The sequence below is a fragment of the Cavia porcellus genome, unplaced genomic scaffold, assembly GCF_034190915.1.
Source record: "Cavia porcellus strain 051 isolate PalLab524CR breed Dunkin Hartley unplaced genomic scaffold, mCavPor4.1 scaffold_1, whole genome shotgun sequence".
NCBI classification, from domain to species: domain Eukaryota; kingdom Metazoa; phylum Chordata; class Mammalia; order Rodentia; family Caviidae; genus Cavia; species Cavia porcellus.
Genome location: NW_026947484.1, coordinates 145,108,847 through 145,129,264, shown reverse-complemented (window position 1 = coordinate 145,129,264; position 20,418 = coordinate 145,108,847). Strand labels below are relative to the sequence as shown.

The 20,418-nt window shown below is 36.1% G+C and overlaps 1 protein-coding gene across 2 annotated transcripts in view; it reads left to right on the top strand.

The window, feature by feature from the left end:
* Positions 1-20,418, top strand: part of Hs2st1 (heparan sulfate 2-O-sulfotransferase 1) — a 187,337-nt gene that overhangs the window by 135,923 nt on the left and 30,996 nt on the right. For both annotated transcript variants that reach the window (XM_013142963.3, XM_003478791.5), the window contains exon 2: positions 14,591-14,829. In XM_013142963.3, coding sequence (XP_012998417.1) covers positions 14,591-14,829 — 239 coding nt within the window. The remainder of the gene's footprint in view (positions 1-14,590; positions 14,830-20,418) is intronic.

Sequence of the window (20,418 nt, the reverse complement as noted above, 5' to 3'; positions counted from 1 at the left end):
GATGCACCCTAGAATGCTTTCCTAACATCAATAATCTGCTGTTGATAACTTCCTTGAAACTCAGTTTCCTAATCTCAATGGATCAAAACCTAAGACAAGGCAAATAAGACACTTAAACAGGATGACAAAGACATATAAAACACCTAAAACTGTGAGAATTTACCTTTAGCTGTTACCAGTTATTTAATACACATTATTACTGAATTTCTTAGTTTACTAAAAGAATATTGTAACTAAGACAAGAATTTCACATTTACATTAGAAATAACTATAAAATCTGTCATCAAATTTGGCAAGTACATTAAGCAGACTGTAATTTATATTTTAATTTAGTAACCTTAGCAATAAAAAGAGAAGAATTATATTGGGAGTTATTGGATTGATAGGATATTTTACAACTACTTTAATATTCTTACCGAATAAATAAGTTTTCAGTGCTGTTTTATCAGTCAGATTGTTTAGCAGGAAAATTTGGTTTTTATTTTATTTATTTATTTTCTTTTTATCGATACCGGGGATCAAACTCACGACCGCCTGCTTGCAAGGCAGGTGTTTATGCCGCTGAGCTAAATCCCCAGCCCCTATGGTTTTTATTTTATATTGTGTTTTTATTAGATTAGTGTATTAGATATGATAGAATTAATGGCAGGTAATTAATGGCAGGTAAAGGCATTTATATATTATAATTATAGATTAATGTATTAGATGTGATAGAATTAGAGTGAAATATTTACATTTACAAATTTATTAAAGACACATTGCCATTAATCTCCCTCAGAATACTCTCCCTTGCTTCAAACACACTTATTCCATTGTTCCTGCCACTTTCTGAAGCAGTTCTATAAGTCCTCTTCTATGAGTATCTTTATAAAGTGACCAGAGGTAACAGTGCTGCTGCGGGCCATGGACTGTAATCCTGTCCTGTGAGAGCGCTAGTGTAGGTCCTTATCCACTTGATTACCAGATACCAGTGTGTGGCTTCTGGCTCCTCCTCAGAGTCAGAACAGCCAGCAAGGGTAAACATTTTAATGAAATCAGGATAGCACAGCAGCTGTGACAGCACAACTAAAGACACTCAGCAAAGAGTACTACCAGAGCTGCTTCAGAACGGGCAAGAATGATGCGATACATGTATGTGAAATTAAGGGGACTACTTTGAAAGGGAGTATTGACAGTGTGTCTTTTACTATGATAGCTTTCACCTGTTTTTAATCACACCTCGTATAGCTGGCAGAAAAGCATGATACACATGTAAAATATGTATCTGCATGGTCCTGGAAAAAGTCCTTAACATGGAAGCATTCAAAGATTTAAAGAAACTAAGAGTGAATGAGTTTTATAAACTGTTGTTATGGATTTAAAAAGTGTTCAATTTAATACTAGCTGAATTATTATCATGTCAGCATAGAGACATGGAGAAGAGCTAGGCCTTGTGGGTTCTCCTAAATGTTGCTGTTTTGAGCTGCTGGTTCTCCTGGAGCAGCTTGTCATGCTGGCCGCTCCAATATGAATTCGACCATTGTCATCAGAGGAACTTTGTTTTTTTTTTTTTTTTTTGTCTTTTTCATTTTTATCGGTACCAGGGATTGAACTCACGACTGCCTGCTTGCAAGGCAGGCGCTTATGCCGCTGAGCTAAATCCCCAGCCCCTATCAGAGGAACTTTGGACCTTGTCAGTGAGAGTGGCTGTGGTTCACTTTGGGGGAGCTGTGCTTCTTACATTGAGCATCGCTTCCTGGCTCTGGAGGGGAAGATGTGTGTCATTTAATCTCCAGGAGAAGCTTGTTACACTGGCTTTCTAGCCATGTACTCCACTATTTTCATCGTCAAAGAAGCTCAGGACCTCCTTGTTGCTGAGGATGGCTGTGATGCTTTTCAGGGGAGCCCTGGACCTTATTTTGAGCATGCCTTCTCTGCTGCAGTATAGTACCCTCAGCCTGCTGGCACAGCTCCTTCATCCCGCTGGCATAGGCTTTCTAGTTTCCACTGCTGACCTTTGGGCCTTCTCAGCAGAAATAAGTAAAACAGACTGGTGTGAGTCCTTGTAATGAGCTCTAGGTCTTCAGCTGGACTCATGCAGGACACTGCTGTGGGATCCAGGCACTTGGCTGAATATTCTGGGTCCTTAGTGTTGTGGACAGATTTCCTGCCTTATCTGTGTTTAACTGTGGGTGACCATCATAAAATGTTATTATAAATACTGTATCCTGATTGTAATTATTCTCCTCACAACCCTTGACTACAACAACCATGTAGTATTTCTGAAACACTTTTAATATTACTGTTATTAATATGAACTCACTGTATAAGATCTAAATATTTTTATGCTTTGTTTTTGAAGTTCACATAATACAAATTAGCCATTTTGTTTTTCTGAGACAGTGTCTTGCTATGTAGGCTGGATGGCCTGAACTCAGACTCTTCCTGCTTCAGCTTACCAAATATTGGGATTACACATGTGACCACTATGCCTGACGAGTCATTTTAAAGTGAATTTTGCCGGGCATTTAACTCAGTGGTGTAAATGCCTGCCTGGCAGAGTGCAATGTCTTAAGTTAGATACCCATACCATAACAAAACAAACCCCACTAAAGTGAATTTTATTGGCATTTAATAAATTCATAGAACATTCATACAACCACCAGCTGTTTTTAGTACACTAAATGAAACCTCATAACCATTAAGCAGGTGATCTCAATCCTTCCTCTCTCATCCCCTGAGAACCACAAATCTTTCTGTGGATTTAACAGTTCTGGATATTTTGTGTAACATATGGCCTTTAGTATCTGACTACTTTAATATTCTTAAGGTTCATCCATATTGTAGCTTTTATCAATACTTTGTTTTTTGTTTGTTTTTGCAGTACTGTGGATAGAACCCAGCAACCCACTACTGTCAACTACATTCACCAGCCACTTTTAAGTTTTTGTTTTGATATAGGCCTTACTAAGTTGCCCATGTGGAAACAAACTTGAGACCTTTCTGCCTCAGCCTTCTGAATAGATACGAGGTTACAGGTGTACAATACCGTACTTGGGAGTACTTTATTCCTTTTTAAGGTCAAATAACATTTTGCTGTACATATATACTGAAATTGGTTTATTAGTTTATTCATTCACCTGTTGGTGGATGTTTGGGTTTTTTCATCTTTTGACTATATGTATTTGCTTACACTTTTTCAGTATTTCCAGGGTATTTTTTGTTTTTTGTTTTGTTTTTGATGTATACCTAGGAACGGAATTGCTAAGTCAGATTCAATGTTTAACTTTTTGAGAAGCCCCCAAACTGTCTTTGATCATACATCTTATATTCGTCTAGCAATGTCGTTTTTCTTTAATTATAGCCATCTGAGTGAGTATGAGTAGTTGTTATGTTGTGGTTTTGAATTGCATTTCCCCAATGATTAAGGATATGTTAAACATCTTTTAATGTGGGTTTTGCTATTTGTTTGTCTTTGATTATTGGACACCCTTCTAGTGTATGCATGTGGTATGAAAAATTTACCCCTCAGTCTTGTTTTAGTTGTATAGCATACATTTTGGTATGTTTTATTTTCACTTTCATTCATTTCAATGTATTTTTAAGCTTTATTTAGAAGAAATTTTATTTGTTTTCTTTTTGTGCGTTTTTCTACAATTACCTTTTGGTTTATTTTTTAGCATGTTTTGAGTTTAAAATTTTTATATTTGTTTTTTATGGCTTTTAATACCACTTATCAGTTTGTTACCATCATTTAACAAAGTGAAGTATGGAAACCTAACCTCCACTTTATGTTCCTCTCCTCCTATTTACAGTATTATCATCTTAAACGTATATTGTACATACATTTAAATCCACATCACACAGTATCATAATTTTTGCTTTATCTGTCAAACATTCTTGCAAAAACTCAAAAGGAGCTCATTGTATTAATCCATATTTTACTCTTTCCATTTTTGTTCTTTCTTGTTTTAAAGTTTCTTCTTTCATCCTTTCTGCTTAAAGAACTTTTATTTTATTTTATTTGGTACTGAGAACTGAACTTAGGACCTTGTACTTGCCAGGCAGGTGCTTATGCTGCTGGGCTATATCCCCAGTCCCCTTACAGAACTTTCTTCAGTTGATCTTTTAGAGTGACTTAGCTTGTAATAAATCTTAATTTTCTCCCATATGAGGTATGTTCTCATTCATTCTCAAGAAGTTTTTTCTCTGGATATAGGATTCTTTTACTTCAGCCCTTGAAAAATAATGTACACTTCTTGTGGCTTTGTGGTTTCTAGAGAGAAATACGCTGTTATTCCAGTTTTCTTCAGCAGACTTCATTTTCTGTAGCTGCTTTCAAGATTTTTCCCAGAAATTTAATTATGGTGTGTCATGGCCTACATAGATATTTTTGGTTTTTATCTTACTTGGAATTCGTTCAGCTTCTTGAATCAATATGTCTATGTCTCTTGACAGTTGTGCCAAGTTTTCAGCCAGCATTCCCCTGAGTATCTCTCAGCCCTGTTCTCCTGTCCTTCAAAGACTCTTAACACCAGCGTTAGATCTTTCATTATAACACATGGTTCCTGGAGGCTATCTTTGTTGCTGTTTTCTTTTTCTGCTTATTTTTCTACAGCTGTTCAAATTGGGTGACTTCTTTTGTCTTGTCTTCTGTCTGGTTCACTAAGCTTTTCTCACAAATCCCTTCCATTCTGCCATTGAACCCATTCATTGAGCTGTATACTTCAGCAGTTGTATTTTTGGATTCTAAAATTTTCCTTTGGTTCTTGTTTATGTGTTTTGTTTCTGTACTGATTTGCTGAGGCTTTTTGTTTTTCATTTGATACAAGATTGTTCATAACCACTTATTAAAGCATTAAATTATTATTTGACCAGGACATCATCTTTATATATGTTTCTTGATTGATGGAGATCCTACTGGTTCTTGTTACGATGAGAAGTATTTGACTTAAACCTGAATGCTTTGTGTTATAAGTTTATTATTTAAATTTTGTTTCAGTTAGCCTTTGCTGATACTACTCTGACAAAAGGAGGAGACACTGCTCTGTTACTGCCAGGTGGAGGCTGAAGTCCAGTTTCCCAGTGGCCTCTATCAGCTCCCAACAGGTTCATTGTCACTGCTGTGCCAGGGTAAATGTAGCTTCATAACTCAGGGTGACGGACAAGGGTCCTGACTGTCCATTAGATCTCCTCTGACACCATCAGATGGGGAGGGGAATGCTACTCTCATTACTTTGTGTGAAAGTAGAAGTTTGGACTACTTAATTACTCTTTTTTAAAAGACACTTGTTTCCTGCTCCCTGGGATGAAAGTCCTGACTCCTCACTTGGCCTCCTCTGTCTCTAAGTCTTGGGTACCTTATTGTGTCTTACGAGGGTAGACATCTTGATTTCTCACTTGGACTGTAGTAGTGGAGGTGGGGCTTTTTTTCCCCCCTATAGAATTTAGCTAAAGGTAGAGTGATTATTGCCCGCAAGTTCTCTACCATATATATGTATTCGTCTCCTGACCTGTTGGCTAGAAAGAGCTACTGTTAGTCTGTGGTTCTTTCTAGTTTGTCTCTTCCATACCTGCAAGTCTGAGCTATATTAAGCAAACAGAAAACTTAGGGAACCCACATTGTGTTGTTTTTTCTTGTGTCCCCATATTCCCAGCTAGACTGCCTTCTATCCACCTTTTAGAGGTTGTTTAACAGAAAATGTGTAGGGTATTTAGTTGTATTTTTCAGAAATTGTACACTTTTTAATAAGATAATCCAGATTAACTATAACTATACATTTTAATGATAATACTTGTATCCCTTGTTGATTACCAGGCAACCACACAACAAAGCATTTATCAGTGTTGAAAATCCGTCCCTCAACCTTGAATGTAAAAATTTATTTTGTCAGTCTCCATAGTGATTAGTTCAAGGAGATTATTTCAGGTGAATAAAACTTACAGGAAGATGATATATTTAATCAGATAACTATTAAATTCACAATGATTAAAAAGTATTACTTCGTGAGCAAATAATGTCTAACTAGATAAGTACATTGTCAATAAGAGGTGCTGAAGAATTAAACATCCTCAGAATAGCTTTCTTTTAATTCAGCTTTGTTGCTTCTCATTGTGTACATGTTTTCTAGGGAATAAATTGCTGTTCAGAGCAGTATTTGGAAATGCATACCACTCAAGACTTATCCCTAAAAAGGTATGAGTAACAACTTTAATTCTGATAACACCATATTGTATCTAGTGCTATAGTAGGCACACCATCCAGGAAGTCCACACAGTCATACGTCCTGGCGCCCCTCAGCCATAGGCATTTCTTCAATAGGCACTATGGGTTTCCTCTTTGAGTTTTTTTTCTCCTTTGATCTGTACTTGCAATTAAATTTTTTCTAAAACTTAATGACTTTTAGCAGGTTATTAATAATTCCCCATCTTGGCCATTTTCTTTTGAATAGTAGTTAATCTGAGGTCATGGACCCCTTTGCCTATAATTGAGATCTAAGAGAAATCCATGAAACACACAAAACAACTTTTATAGAGTCATGTTTTTTAAAGACTTGTATTTGTTGATAATGTGCCACATGGAAAGATGCATCCAAAGTCAGAAATGTGCCACCAGCAGCTAGAGTTGCCATGGAGTTAGTGTTAGCCTTCACTGTTAGAAATTAGCGCCAGAGGTGCCTCCCCTGCCAGCAATTTCTTTCCCAAGAGTAGACCTCATGTTGTTTGTGAGCTGTACACTTGTTGGGTTTCTGAAATAAGTTGCAGCAGCAAACTCTGGATGATTTTTTATTCCCACACAAAGAAATCTAGATCAAAATGTATCTAAGTACTGTACATACACTACCTAGATTCTTTTAAGTGCACTACAGATACCCTATAACTAATGCGCCATTCCCAGTGATTTAAAAGAGCCTCAGAAAAAGCTATACTAACTAGATGTAGAGCTCCAGTGGGGAAACACCCCAGAAATATTGACTACTGCTTACTTACTTAGTAAAGAGTATGGCCATACACAGGCAACAACTTCTGGATAGGACTCCAAACCAGAACCCAACAAATGGGACTGATCAAATTAAAAGCTTCTGCACAGCCAAGAAAGCTGACAGACTGAAGAGGTGACCTACAGAATGAGAAAAATTTTTGCTGACTACTCATCCGATAAAGGATTAATATCCACAATATACAGAGAATTAAAAAATAAAACTAACATCAAAAAAGGAACAATCCCATTTTAAAAATCGGGAGATGATCTGAATAGACATATCTCAAATGTACAAATGCCCAATAGATACATAAAAATGTTCAATATCTTTAGCTATCAGGAAAATGTACGTTAGAACTATGATGAGATTTCATCTCTTCCCTGTTAAAATGACTATCATTTTTAAAGAGAAAAAAGTATCAAAATAGCTTAGTAGGAGAGTAACAATAATTAATACATTGCATATTTTGTCTTCATTGTAGTTATTCAAAGCACAAGATACAGGCATATTACCTTGTCCAAATAATGTTAGCACAAACCTTTTTTTTTTTTACAATGGTCTAACAGAAACTAGCTGTATAACTATCTATCTATCTTACATATAAATATATTTTTCATTTCCCCTTTATTCCTTTTCCTTTTTCCCCATCACAGTTTGTCTTTTGTTTTGTGCAATTTCTTCTAATGCATAATATCTATTGTATACTTTGGATCTTATTTACTTGTTCAGTTTCTCAAGGAGTGAGACAATCTGATGTTTACACATATGTTTACACTGATTTATTTCACTTACGAGTGTGATCTTTAGTTGCATCCATTCACCTATAAAAGTTTCCAGTTTATCTTTATGACTAAATACTATTCTGTTATTTAAAAAGCCACATCATTTTGTCCTAAAATGACTGGTATTAAAAATAGTAACAACAGAATAATAGGTGCTGGCAAGAATGTAGAGAAAAAAGCATGTTTATGTACTATTAATGGGAATGTAAATTAGACAGTCACTATGGAAAACTGTGGAGATTCCTCACAAAGACCACCTTATATTCCAGCTAGGAAGGTATCTGAAGAAAATGAAAGCAGCTTACAGAAGAGATACTGTGTATTCATGTTTACTGTAGCACTATTCACCATAACCAAGACAAGGAATTAGCCTAGATACCTGTCAAGAAAATATGGTATATGTGCACAATGGAGTATTACTCAGCCACAAAGAACCAAATTCATTTGCAAGAAAATGGATGGGACTGGAGGACATCATGTTAAGTGAAATAAGCTAGACCCAGAAAAACAAATACCATTTGTTTTTTGTCACACCTGGTATCCAGAAGAAAAAGGATGCCCTGAAAGTAGAAGAGGGATTATAGAGGGTGAGAAGTAGGGAGAGGGCAGGGAGGAAGGATGGACACAGAGGGATATGATTATGAATACGCAGTCTATCAGTATGTATAATTGCTATATTAGTAATAATAATAAAAGCAGAACTTGCACCACTGCAACCCTCCAGATCCGCGGTCATGCTGAAGTCAGAGGTCAGCGAGCCCAGTGGAAAACAGAGCTGGCAAGGGCCCTGCATTACCCACAGTGAGTGCATGGGAAAGGGGTGACCAATTGGATGACATGTTGGAATTGGGCAGGAACAAGGAACAGTAGTGACATCAATCAGTTGTCCCCAGACCAGATTGGTGGGATCTGCTTGGCCTGGGTCACACTCCTGGCTGAGACCCAATAAGTCATCCCAAACCAATTTTGTACATACGGCACACACTAATGCGGTGAAGGTCCCCGAAGGTTGACTGGGCTGGAGTGGAGGGGCCAGCATATGCCGCCCCTGCTTGTATCTCAATAACCAACAGCAAACTGGAAAGGGCAGAAAACCCTAGCCAGCTCACTTCAAAAGAACCATAACCAACAAGTAAAGGGGCTGGGACCTCCACTGTACATCTGTATGGAAGAAATAAAAAACATGACAAGAGAAAAAAAATAAGAAAAGCCCCCAGGCCCCAACCCTGAGAATATTGATCCAGGAGACATAAATACAAAAGAGACTAAGGGCAGCAAACATGCAATATCAGACATGGCATCAGTGACATAAAGAGAGATCTTTGGGACCTCATAAATGAGCTCAGAAGTGAAATATTTAATCAAGTAAAGCAAGATATAAGTAGATTAATAAAAGCACCTCTCAAGAAGACACAGATGGAAAAATGGAGGAACACAACAAAATGAGAAAAACATTTGATGAAGAATGTAAAGAAAACCTAGAATACATGAAGCAGATTCAAAGAGATTAACAGGAAATTAAAAGCTCCATTGAAAGCTGGCAAAACTGCTTGCAAGAAACTAAGGATAGACTATCAAAACTAGAAGACAGCTTTGCAATGTGTGATCATGAAAGGAAAGATCTCTTAAAAATTAACAAAGAAACAAGCAATAACAATACAGAGGCTAGAAGATGACAAGAGAATCTATAATTTAAGAATAAAAACTGTGACTGAAGAAGCGGGGGTAAAAACAAAGGAAATATAGAGGCTATTCACAGAAATAATTAAGGAAAACTTCCAAGCATAGGAAAAGGAAATGATACTCAGATGTTTGAGGCATACAGAACTCCAGCCACCTACAAGCAAAACACAGCTATGCCCAGACATACAATAATCAAGATCTCAGAAATTCAATATAAGAACAGAATACTAAAAGCCATCAAAGAAAAGAAACATCACCTATAAAGGAAAACCCATCAAAATCACAATAGACTTCTCAACACAGACCATCAAATCAAGAAGAGCTTGGAGAGAAGCATTCCAAGCCCTGAAAGAAAATAACTCTAGCCCAGATTGATGTATCCTGAAAAACTGTCTCTAGAAATTAATGGAGAAACATTTTCCATGGCAAAGAGGAACTGGGGGAATTCGCAACCACCAATCCAACCCTACAGAGAATACTGAAGGACATTCTAGAGAGAGAGAGAGAGAAAAAAATACCAGGATATCAGGAACAGTGGCAGAGAGGCCTCAGTGAATGGAGCAGACAGTGGATGGAAGGAGAAAAATAGACAACTAATGGCAGAAAAATAGCATAGTAGAAATGAAGCAGAGAAGTTTAGCTATAATCTCTAACATAGATGGCCTTGATACACTAAAAAAGGAAAAGAAAAAAAGAAACACAAGCAGAGTAAGTCAGGAGGTAGGGTCCACCAAGATGCACTGTATAGGAAATATAATTAACCTGAAAAAGGGTTTATGGACCGAAAATCAAATATGAGAAAAACAGTGCTCTATGTGACAGGGAACCAGAGAGAAATAGGGGCAACTCGACCAGCACCTGCAGATAGGTTGGAAAGACAGAATATTTACGTGCAATAGAGAACTACTTAGCTATAACGAAGGAAAACCTGGAGGCTATTATAGGTAAAGAAGTACAACTTGAGATCTAGTCCAGGAGGGGAAAGGTTCGGAACCACTTAGGTAAATAGCAGGTTGCCCCCTCAATCTAAAAACTGAGGGAGTTGGTGGGACTCATAATGCACAGTGCACCCTGGGGGAGTGAAAGGGGAGAAACAGTCTAAAAAAAGAAGGCAGAGGATAGTGAATTAGAACTTAAAACCCACACTACTCACACTGCTCTGTTTAGATGGGTTATATTTTGTTCCAGTTTGTCTACTTGTATTAGATTTGAGGGCACAGACAACTATCCCGAAAACAGCAGGATATACTGCGGTAATCATCCTTAATTTCCTATTAACTTAATCTGAAGACCTGTATAATTTACACTGTTTTATCATGACTTATCTTAATTGAATCTGGCTTGTTAGATTGCTGTTTTGTATTGATAGATTTTATTCAAGTCTGTTATGATTGATAGTATCAAGTCTGAGTATAGGCAACTATACTGAAGATAACAAGATTCACTAGGATACCCACTCTGTTTGATTATTACCTACTTTTGAAGTTTCACACGGTCAACAATGTTTTGTTTTTATTAATATTGTTATGTACTGCTACATTCAATTATACTATGCCTGATGATATAGACAATTCTATTGAAGATAACAAGGGACAGACAACACAGTAACCATGTAGATCACCTTGTACTGTGGTTTTATGACTTTTTTGTTTCCTATTTTTATAGGAATTTGTTTTGTTTTGTCTTGCTTTGTTTTATTTTTCCGTCTAATACAGAAAGGATAGAAATACATGTAGAGGCTCATACATGTGTAGAACCTATAAACAATTTATGAGAACTGATTATATAACGCATGATGAGATGAACAACTACTTTAAAGAAAAAGAGACACTACAGTACCCAGTGCTGATATTGTAGCATCATGATCTGAAATCCAGAAAAACTATTATGCTTTGTTTGGAGTGATTTTAACCCATTTGGTTTTGTTTAATTTCACATACATGTACATATGGACAGCTATTTTGAAGAGAATGAGAGCCACTATGACAGCCATTGTTGACTTCCCTATTGTCTGTCTTGACGACCAAAAATGCCTTCTTCATCCTGTTCAGATCAGTTCTGTACTATGTTGTTTTATGTGAATTCTCTGTATGTAAAGATATGGTTAACTATTTGGAAGAAAACAAGATACAATAGATAGTGAAGATCTCTGATTATCTTGCTTTGAAATTTATGTGTCTTACATTGCTTTCTTATGTTCTGTTTTGTTGTGTTTAATTTTACCCTCTTTAAATTAAAAATATTAGTTGAACAGCTAGAGTTTTACCATAGTTATGAGATAAAAAGATGCTTAATAACTTTTAAAATTTATTTATTTATTTTTGGTACCTGGAATCAAACTTAGGACCTTGTGCTTGCCAGGGGGGCACTTTGCCACTGAGCGATATCCCTGGCTATACTTTTTATTTAATAGCTAATTTTCAAAGCAATTGTTAGATATATGAAATGTTATATTACTGGAATAATTACAAAATCAATACTGCAGTTTCTTTAGTCTGTTATGTCTTCTATAGATAAAACACATATCTGTTTTTTTCCAGATATTTGATTTTTTAAAAATGAGAGTAAATTTAGCATAATTGATTTCAGTGAATTTTTTAAAATTTCATAAACACGTGGGCTGCTAGAAGAAACTGGTACTACCTCTGCCAACACTTGAATATCAATGACACTTTTTAAGTTCTATGGTAGAAGAAGGCTTTGTGGATATAACAGTATTATATTAGTTTTGAGATCTAGTATTAGTTTGAGATTGTTTGAAAGATAAGATTTCTTTATAATTATAATTTCATAGGTCCAATAAGTATTTGTTGAATGAAGACAATTTCCAAATCCAACATAACATCATATGTTATCTTGATTTATAAATTTGTTTATAAAGCAGTGTCCTTTTAAAAAATAGTGTGATACATGCTTCTTAAAAGTCTTTCCTGACACTTTTTTTTCCTATTTCTTCTTACCCTTAGATGATCTTTTTGTAGCTGTCTTTTAAGAGTTTCTTAAGCTTTTGTCCTGGGATTTCTCTCCATGCTATATATTCTAGGCTTTTAAGCAGTTTATCCATTTTGATGGTTTTTCCCAGACATCTGTTTTCTACTTTCTACTTTATTTTTCATGACTAGATCTATTTGCATGTTTACCTACCTAACATCTCCAGGTCATTCAAGGCAGTTCAGGGATGTGTTCACCATTAAGCTAGTTATCTTGCTTTCCCTGTCCCACCACCACATACGCATTTGCATAGACATGTATAATGCATACACTCACCTATCCTGTATGTGCTTGTCCTCTTGCTTTGAAAGGCACAGTAAGTAGCAGGCCTGGAATCTTTCAATGAAGTCTTCTAAATGTGAATCTTCAGCTCAAAATACGTTCTGTAATGTGGATTCTGAGCTAACATTAAAATGCATGCTCCTGAATTAAAATATAAGATGCATGCTCTAACAGTATTTGAAGACTGAATTGTGAAGTTGTACCACATTGCTTTTAGTCACTGTGTTAAATTGCCAGCATAGGAGTGGGACACTAATAACCACATGAATGATGTAAAATTGCCTTTAGGATAATACAGTGAGACATATATAGCATAAAATAGATACATTTGTATTTTTATTTATTTACTTATTTAGTTGGTCCTGGGGATCAAACTCATGACCCGACGCTTGCCAAGCAGGCGCTTGTGCCACTGAGCTAAACCCCCAACCCTACAATTGTATTTTTTAAAAAATGATTTGAACTTAGTGGGGAGGTGAGGTAATTTTTCCTGGCAAGTGGTAATTTAATTTGAAATGTGAAGAATGAATGTATTTGTTTTAGAAGAATGGAAGAGTGTAAAAAGGAAAATGAGACAACTTGTACAAAGATCTGGTGATAGGGAAAGCAGTTGTCCAAAGTAATTAGTGCTTTTCTTGGAGATCCCCGCCTTTTCCTTGTCTTCTTGCCTCCTTATTCTACAAAAAAGTTTGAAGCTGATACTTACATTATATAGAGAGTAGTAGAAAGCAAAATGCTTGAAACCACATAGTAGACAGTGATTTGAAATAGAGGAATCAGGAAATTTAAGTAAGATGGGAGTGAACACTTGCCAGTTGTAAGCCCTGCACTTTGGGAGGCTGATGCAGAAGTATCATCACAAGGTAGTCCCTGTCTCAAAATAGAAAGAGGTGCCAGTAATGTACAATAGGGTAGAGCACGCTTCTTTTCAATTCCTGCTATTCCCTACTATTCCCTGTTCCCTAAAAAATAGCCAGGACTTGTCTAGCACCAGTAGGTAACACTCAAAAAGTTTCATGGTGAGGGTATTTTTCTCTTCTTACTGTCACGCTAACCTTTATAGTCACTGCCCTGATAAATTTTGATAAAGCAGGAAATTACTGAATCTAAGTACTAAATTTCAAAATCTTTACTTAAATCTTCCCTCCTTCTCCTCCTTTCCTTCTCCCTCCCTTTCTGTCTTTTCAGATACCAGGAGTTCAACTCATGACCTCATGCTTGCCAGGCAGGCGCTTATGCCACTGAACTAAATCCCAGACCCTTGTGATTTCTTTTCCAAGTGCATTTTTTTTTACTGTGAAGTTCACTATTCCATGTAATGTCTTTGTGTTTGAAAATTCATTCAGATCATAGAAATTATTTTAGAATGTAAAGTGATTTTTGAACCACACTGAAGTACTCTCTAGTCTTTGCTTTCTAAACTCAAGGACTCTGTACTTTTGTTAATGATATGTTAAACATAATTCTAAAGCTATCAAAACATAATTCTAAAGCTATCAAAATTTTCTTCCACCTGCTCTTACTCAGTTCTCAAATAGGAAAACTATGTTATAGGTTAAAGCTGTTTTAGAATCAACTAGATCGATCCTCCCAAAATCTTAAGCAATTTGCTTATGTATGCTTTGATCTTTGCTTTTGTTTTTTCTTTTATGTTTGTCTTTCCTTATCATGGTCCAGTGTTCAATGTTCATAAGTTTCATACAGTGTTATTAAAAACTAGCGAGGTATGGTGGCACACCCTGTAATTCCAGCATCTAAGGGGGTGATACAAGAGGATTGCAAGTTCAAGTCCCAGCTAGGCAAATTAGCAGTTTAGTGCAACAGTCCTGGGTCAATCCCCAGTATCCCGGGGGGAAAACAGAAACTTAGTTCCCGTCTTTTTCTCTGCAGAAAGGGCTTTCGCAAGACATGAAGTTCGAGAAAGTGAGCAGCGACATACACTGGATGGACCTCGGCAAGATGCAGCTTTAGATGAGGAAGAAGACATGGTGATCATTTATAACAGAGTTCCCAAAACTGCAAGCACCTCATTTACAAATATCGCCTATGACCTGTGTGCAAAGAATAAATACCATGTTCTTCACATCAACACTACCAAAAATAACCCAGTGATGTCATTGCAAGATCAGGTAATTACCACATAGGGCATACACAGATGTTTTCTTATACATCCTTAAATTGTACATCTCAAAGGGATAAAGTATTTTAAAAGGAGTATGGGTACTGAGTTTAGTAAGCCTTTTACAGGAAAAGACAAACCAACTTTTGTGTAATTTTACATCCTTCACAGTATTTGAAATATTTCCATGCATATATGTTCAAGTACTTGTGAAGTATATGAATTAATAAAAAAGTTTTTGAATAAAATATTTTTATATTCAGAAGTAGCATTTTAAGAAAATGAAGTATTTTTGCCAAGATACCCTATGATAAAATTATATTGTTTTAATTTATGATAGAGAAATATGTTTTGAATACTTGTAACTCAATTCTGTGACTGACTTCCCAAATCTCTTTAATAATTTTTATATAAATAATAACCCAAGCTGCCTGAAGAACTGGAATTGTGGCTTATGTCTTTAGCATAATCTTGCTTTTTAAACTTTCAAGAAATTTTAAGATCAACAGATGGATGGATAACTATGATTTGTTTGTAAGAAAAATGAAGGAAATTATGAAATCAGGTTTTCTCATCTCTTTAGTAACAGTAGCCTACATTTCTCCCACATCCAGAGATTTAACTATACTTAAAAATAAACTTATGTCTGTAAATATTGAAAGGAATGAAAATTAGACCTCATGAGAAAAAAAAGATAATATTTGAAAATACTATATAGCTTCAAATGCCATATTAGAGTAGCTTTTTGTACATTATGTATTACAAATCATACTATAATTGATATTTATCTGTTTGAAAACAGCTGAAACTGTTTTATTGTTAGAGTTGACAGTTTTCCCACAATTAAGTGTAAGTGTAGTTTTTACACTGAAACAAGAGTCACTTTGATACATGAGGTTGAGGTAGACCTTTTGATTAGAGAGCTGTTCATGAAGGCTAATGGCATGTGTCATATCATCTTCCCTTGTGATTCTAGGCTCACTGCAGGATCCTTGATTACTCTTTTTCAGAGAACCAAAAATACACATCTATCAGCCAGACCAAATAATTGTTCTGTAAATGAGAAGAAACATGAGCTTTTTTAGCTAAGTGGCTCATAAAGCCTATTCATTATGTAATATTGTGTAGCTCAAGGCAAGCATCTTTAATATTCTGTTTTATACAGTATGAAGTAGATTTGAAATTTGTTTCCATTATTCCCTTTCATAATTCACCTTTGTTTAAAAAGAACATGCTTCAATGTTCACATAATTTCAGATCTCAGCTGTATGTTTTAGAAAAATGTTAGCTTGTTTGTTCAATTTTTAGAGTTCTTTTGTGTCTAGCATTATAAAATTTTCTGGCAGCTACAAGATATCTGGCAATGACATCAACCTTTTTTTTCATGAAATATAGATCTGCAGAAGCTCACCACATATACATTTATAGACATCGTGTAGTAGTACATTTTCCCAGTTGAATTTGCATAAGATAAAGCTTCCGTTTTTCTTTCAATAGCTTGTTAGTTATGTATAGGAAAAAGGAGACACATAAGTGCTGTTGTTAAATCAGTTTGATTATATAATGTGTAACATTTAAAACATTTGTGTAGGCAGAGTTAATCATTAGCTGACGCACTTCCCAAAAATCAGCCGGTAGTTCAAAACGTGGTGCGACTGGCTTGTGTAGAATTAGGCTTGTCTAATATGCAATATCTGCAATTTACTTATATGTTGTTATACCTAGAAACAGTTTTTAAAATCAGATCGTATTTACAGGTTACTTTACTTTGCCTGATGATATATTAGATAGCATTTTTATTTTCCTCTGAATCAGTAAGCTTTATCTGAATGTAAACTTTTATTATTCTTAATTATCACTGTGAAAATTTCTTTTAATTCAGAATAGTATGGTTTAAAATAATGTAATAATTATCATTGGCTCTAAACTAATTTTAAGATGTCATTCTTCTAAATCAAAAAATAAGAAGAATGTACAAGGAAGCAAAAACTACAGAAATGTCTGTTGGGTACTGGAAGTTGTAACACTAAGATACTGTAACAGAGTCCAAATTATAAAACATGCAGGAGCAAGCTTTCTTGCTTTATCACTTCCCTGTAAAATATATCAGCAACCTCAGAAATGCAAGAGTACCACCACTTGGCTAAGAGCACCCTCTTCCTAAGAATGTAGGTAGTCATTCACTATACTTCCTTTCTCCAATTCCTCATCAGAGCAATGCTTTTTCTCCAAGGTAAGAATAACATAGGAGTTCTTATCAGAAACAGAACTCAGAGCAACACTTTTGAGGAATGCTTTCAGCATATACTATGTATGCTAATTATTAGTTAAAATGCAGATTCTGATTAAGAGGTGCCAAGATAGAGCCTGATACTCTCATTTCTAAAACTCTTCCACTGAGTGCCAAAACTGATGCTGCTGGTTCTTAAACCATAGTTTGAGCAGCAGTGATGTAGAACATGGTTCTTGATGAGGACATAGAAAGATGCTTATATTCTTCCCCAGAAGCTTAATGTAGCTTTAAATTCGTATTCCTGTTTCTGCTTTAAAATCCAGATTCCTTACCTAGGCCAGTAGGCCCTTTCTAATCTAGTCTTTGTCCAGTATTCTTGCCTTCTGTTGATTATATATACTATTTTAAGGCCTCTGCACTTACATTTCTTTATTTTTTGGTATCAAGGATCGAACTCACAACCTCATGTTTGCCAGGTAAATGCTTATGCCGCTGCGCTAAATCCCTGGCCCACATTTCCTGTTAGAATATCGCTCTCTCCTGCTTTCTCCCTTATTTGGCTTCATGTTAGCCATTTAACTTCTTAGACTGATGTTCTTTCAAACCAGACTGGGCTACCCTATATATGAAATACCTCTGCCAAGTTAGTACTCAGTATCAAATCACTCTGTATCCTTCCTGTAGTACTGTCAGCTTATAAAATTATCCTGTGTGCTGATTTAGTTGCTATCTATGTATAAAATTCTGTTACAATGAAAAGCTACTTATTGGAAGGAACCTTGTCTGTTTTGTTCACCACTATATCATTTGTATTTAAAATATTACCTGAGACATAGTAGATAACACCACAAGTTCTTTTGCTAAATGAATGATCAATGAAAAAACAAATAAGCCAATTGGATTCTAATAGTGATTCATAAACTGAGTTTGGTACCATGATGATAATTATGGGCCAAATGAACCCCTGTGGTTGATAGCAATATGATCTGTGCTACCTTTCAGATGATTCGCTAACCTTCCTCCCCATCTCACACCCAAAATTTGAGCAACACAGCTCTGAACTTTAGTAATGATACCCTGAATAGCTGCAGAACTTTGCATGTATTTTTAATCTAGCATTATTTAGTCTTCCTTTAGTGCAGAAAAATTCCTTGCTGGTTTAGTCTAATAGAAGTACCCATAGCCATATAAGAAATGTTTATTTTAAGTAGATGCATGAGTAGAAGTATGGTATATAGCAATTAATCAAGTTAATAGTAGGATTCACTCAGTAGATAGTAATTTCAAAGTTGAACTTTTGCCAAGATGTTCAGAATGACATTTCTACGGTTTTAGGTAGTGAAAACAAGTCCTTTTGTGATCATAGATAATTACAGTGTTGAGGTTAACTTATTAGCAGTGTAAGTCTCAATATTACTGTTAGTAAGATGGAGGGTTTTTGTTTTTTTTTTTTTTGTTTTTTTTTTTAGCATTTTCCTATTATTGGTTCAGTTCCAACTCTGCAAGCAAATAGATCACAGTACACTACCTACATTGCTGTATTTTCCCAAAAGGTATTTTGTGATTACTTACCACTCTGCTTGAGTTATAAAATCTGACCAAAAAAACCAGAGTTTAGAATCTGCTCCAGGCTAGCCATGAAACTGTTTTTTTTCCATGTAGTGTATATAACTGCTTCTGGAACATCCTTCTTGATAGCATATTTCAATCAGGGTATGAAAATTCTCTGAATAAAGTCACTATAGTGGCTTTATTTCTTCTCTGTATGGCAGAACTTTCATTCAAGTTTCACTTTATACTTTTAGATTTTACTCTTCTGCCTGTTACTTCACCCTTCATTAATACCGGATGTAATCATGAGAGTCCACAAAATGAACTGAGGTCTGCTCCTCTGATCTGTGCTTCCTGGTCTTGCTCCCCTGTGTTCCAGAGCCCTGTGTTGAGGTACTGGCCCAGTGGAGGAGAATACCAAAAGGGAACAAACTGCAAGACAGAGCAAGCCTACAGGAAATGAGAAAATGATTGAGGGGAAACTGGGACTGGACTGATACAAGGGGCAATGGAGGAGATGAAGTGGAGAGGGAAACTTGGAGCAACAAGGGCATAGATGCTAACCATAGCTAAAAGGAGAAGTGGCTGAATTAATACTGCAGGAAACTGCTTTAGGAAACTCTTTTCCAAAGAGGTGATTTATGTTCTCTCCTTGGAAACAACTTGGAAGAAGAAATAAGAGCAATATGGAATTTCAGTGGCACATGAGTGCCACTTCTAAGTGTTCAGACTGTTCTCCAGATTAGTGTGAAGCACCAGTCTAGTCTTACTGACATCATTTGTTTGCTTAGCACTTTTTTCTTCCCTGTAAAGGAAAGGTCAACCTCAGCTCAGCATCTTCTGATTTATTGCACATTGTGAGTCGGCCACAGCTTTATTAATGAGACTTTAACATATGGCCTTCATTAATGTTGAAGAAATGAAAGAAAAAGTATGCATCTATCTTGAGCATTGCTGTTATTTGGATCTTAGATGCCCCTCAGTGACCCTTGTGTTAGAGGGTTTTGGGGAAGTGGAAGACACTTGTAGTAAATGTGCTGCTGCAGTGAGAGCTGGAAGACACTTTTTAGGGGTAGGGCCCAGAGAGAGGTGTCTACAGGTCACCTGGAGTGGGGTGACCTGAAGTGGGGATCAGATTGCCATCCCCTTTCTTCATCTCTGCTCCTTGGTGAGGAGGTGGATGGTTTCTACTGTGTGCACTCACCATGGTCTGCTGTGTCACTGTAGGCCCAAAGCAAAGGTGCCAGTGAATCACTAAAACCTCCTCAGCTGTCAGCCAAAACAAACTTTCTTTTTTATAAGTTGATTGTCTCAGGTATTGGTTATATTGATGAATGTTGACTTAAACAAATATGTAGATTTTGATCTTTTAGTTGGAAGATTGAAAAGGAGATTCTGGGGGCTGGGGATTTAGCTCAGCGGCATAAGTGCCTGCCTTGGAAGCAGGCAGTCGTGAGTTCGATGCCCGGTACCGATAAAAAGGAAAAAAGACAAAAAAGAAAAAAGTAAATTAAAAAAGAAAAGGAGATTCTGTGCATTTGGGGAACTTTAATAATAATAGAATTAGACAACCTGTAAGTAATTATAATCTACCTACATTTACCTCAGTGTTACAAATTTAGGGAGTAAGGCTCAAAATCCTACAAAGATAGTTACATTTAGTACCTTGGGGATTATTTAAGCACATGCGCGCACACATGGAATAAACCAAGGGACCAAGGGTCTTTGTTGAAATGGTTGCCCACAGTCGTAATGATCTAAATGGGTTGGAAGTTGAGATTGTGATAAAGGTAACGAGTAAATTGATAAGGAGAT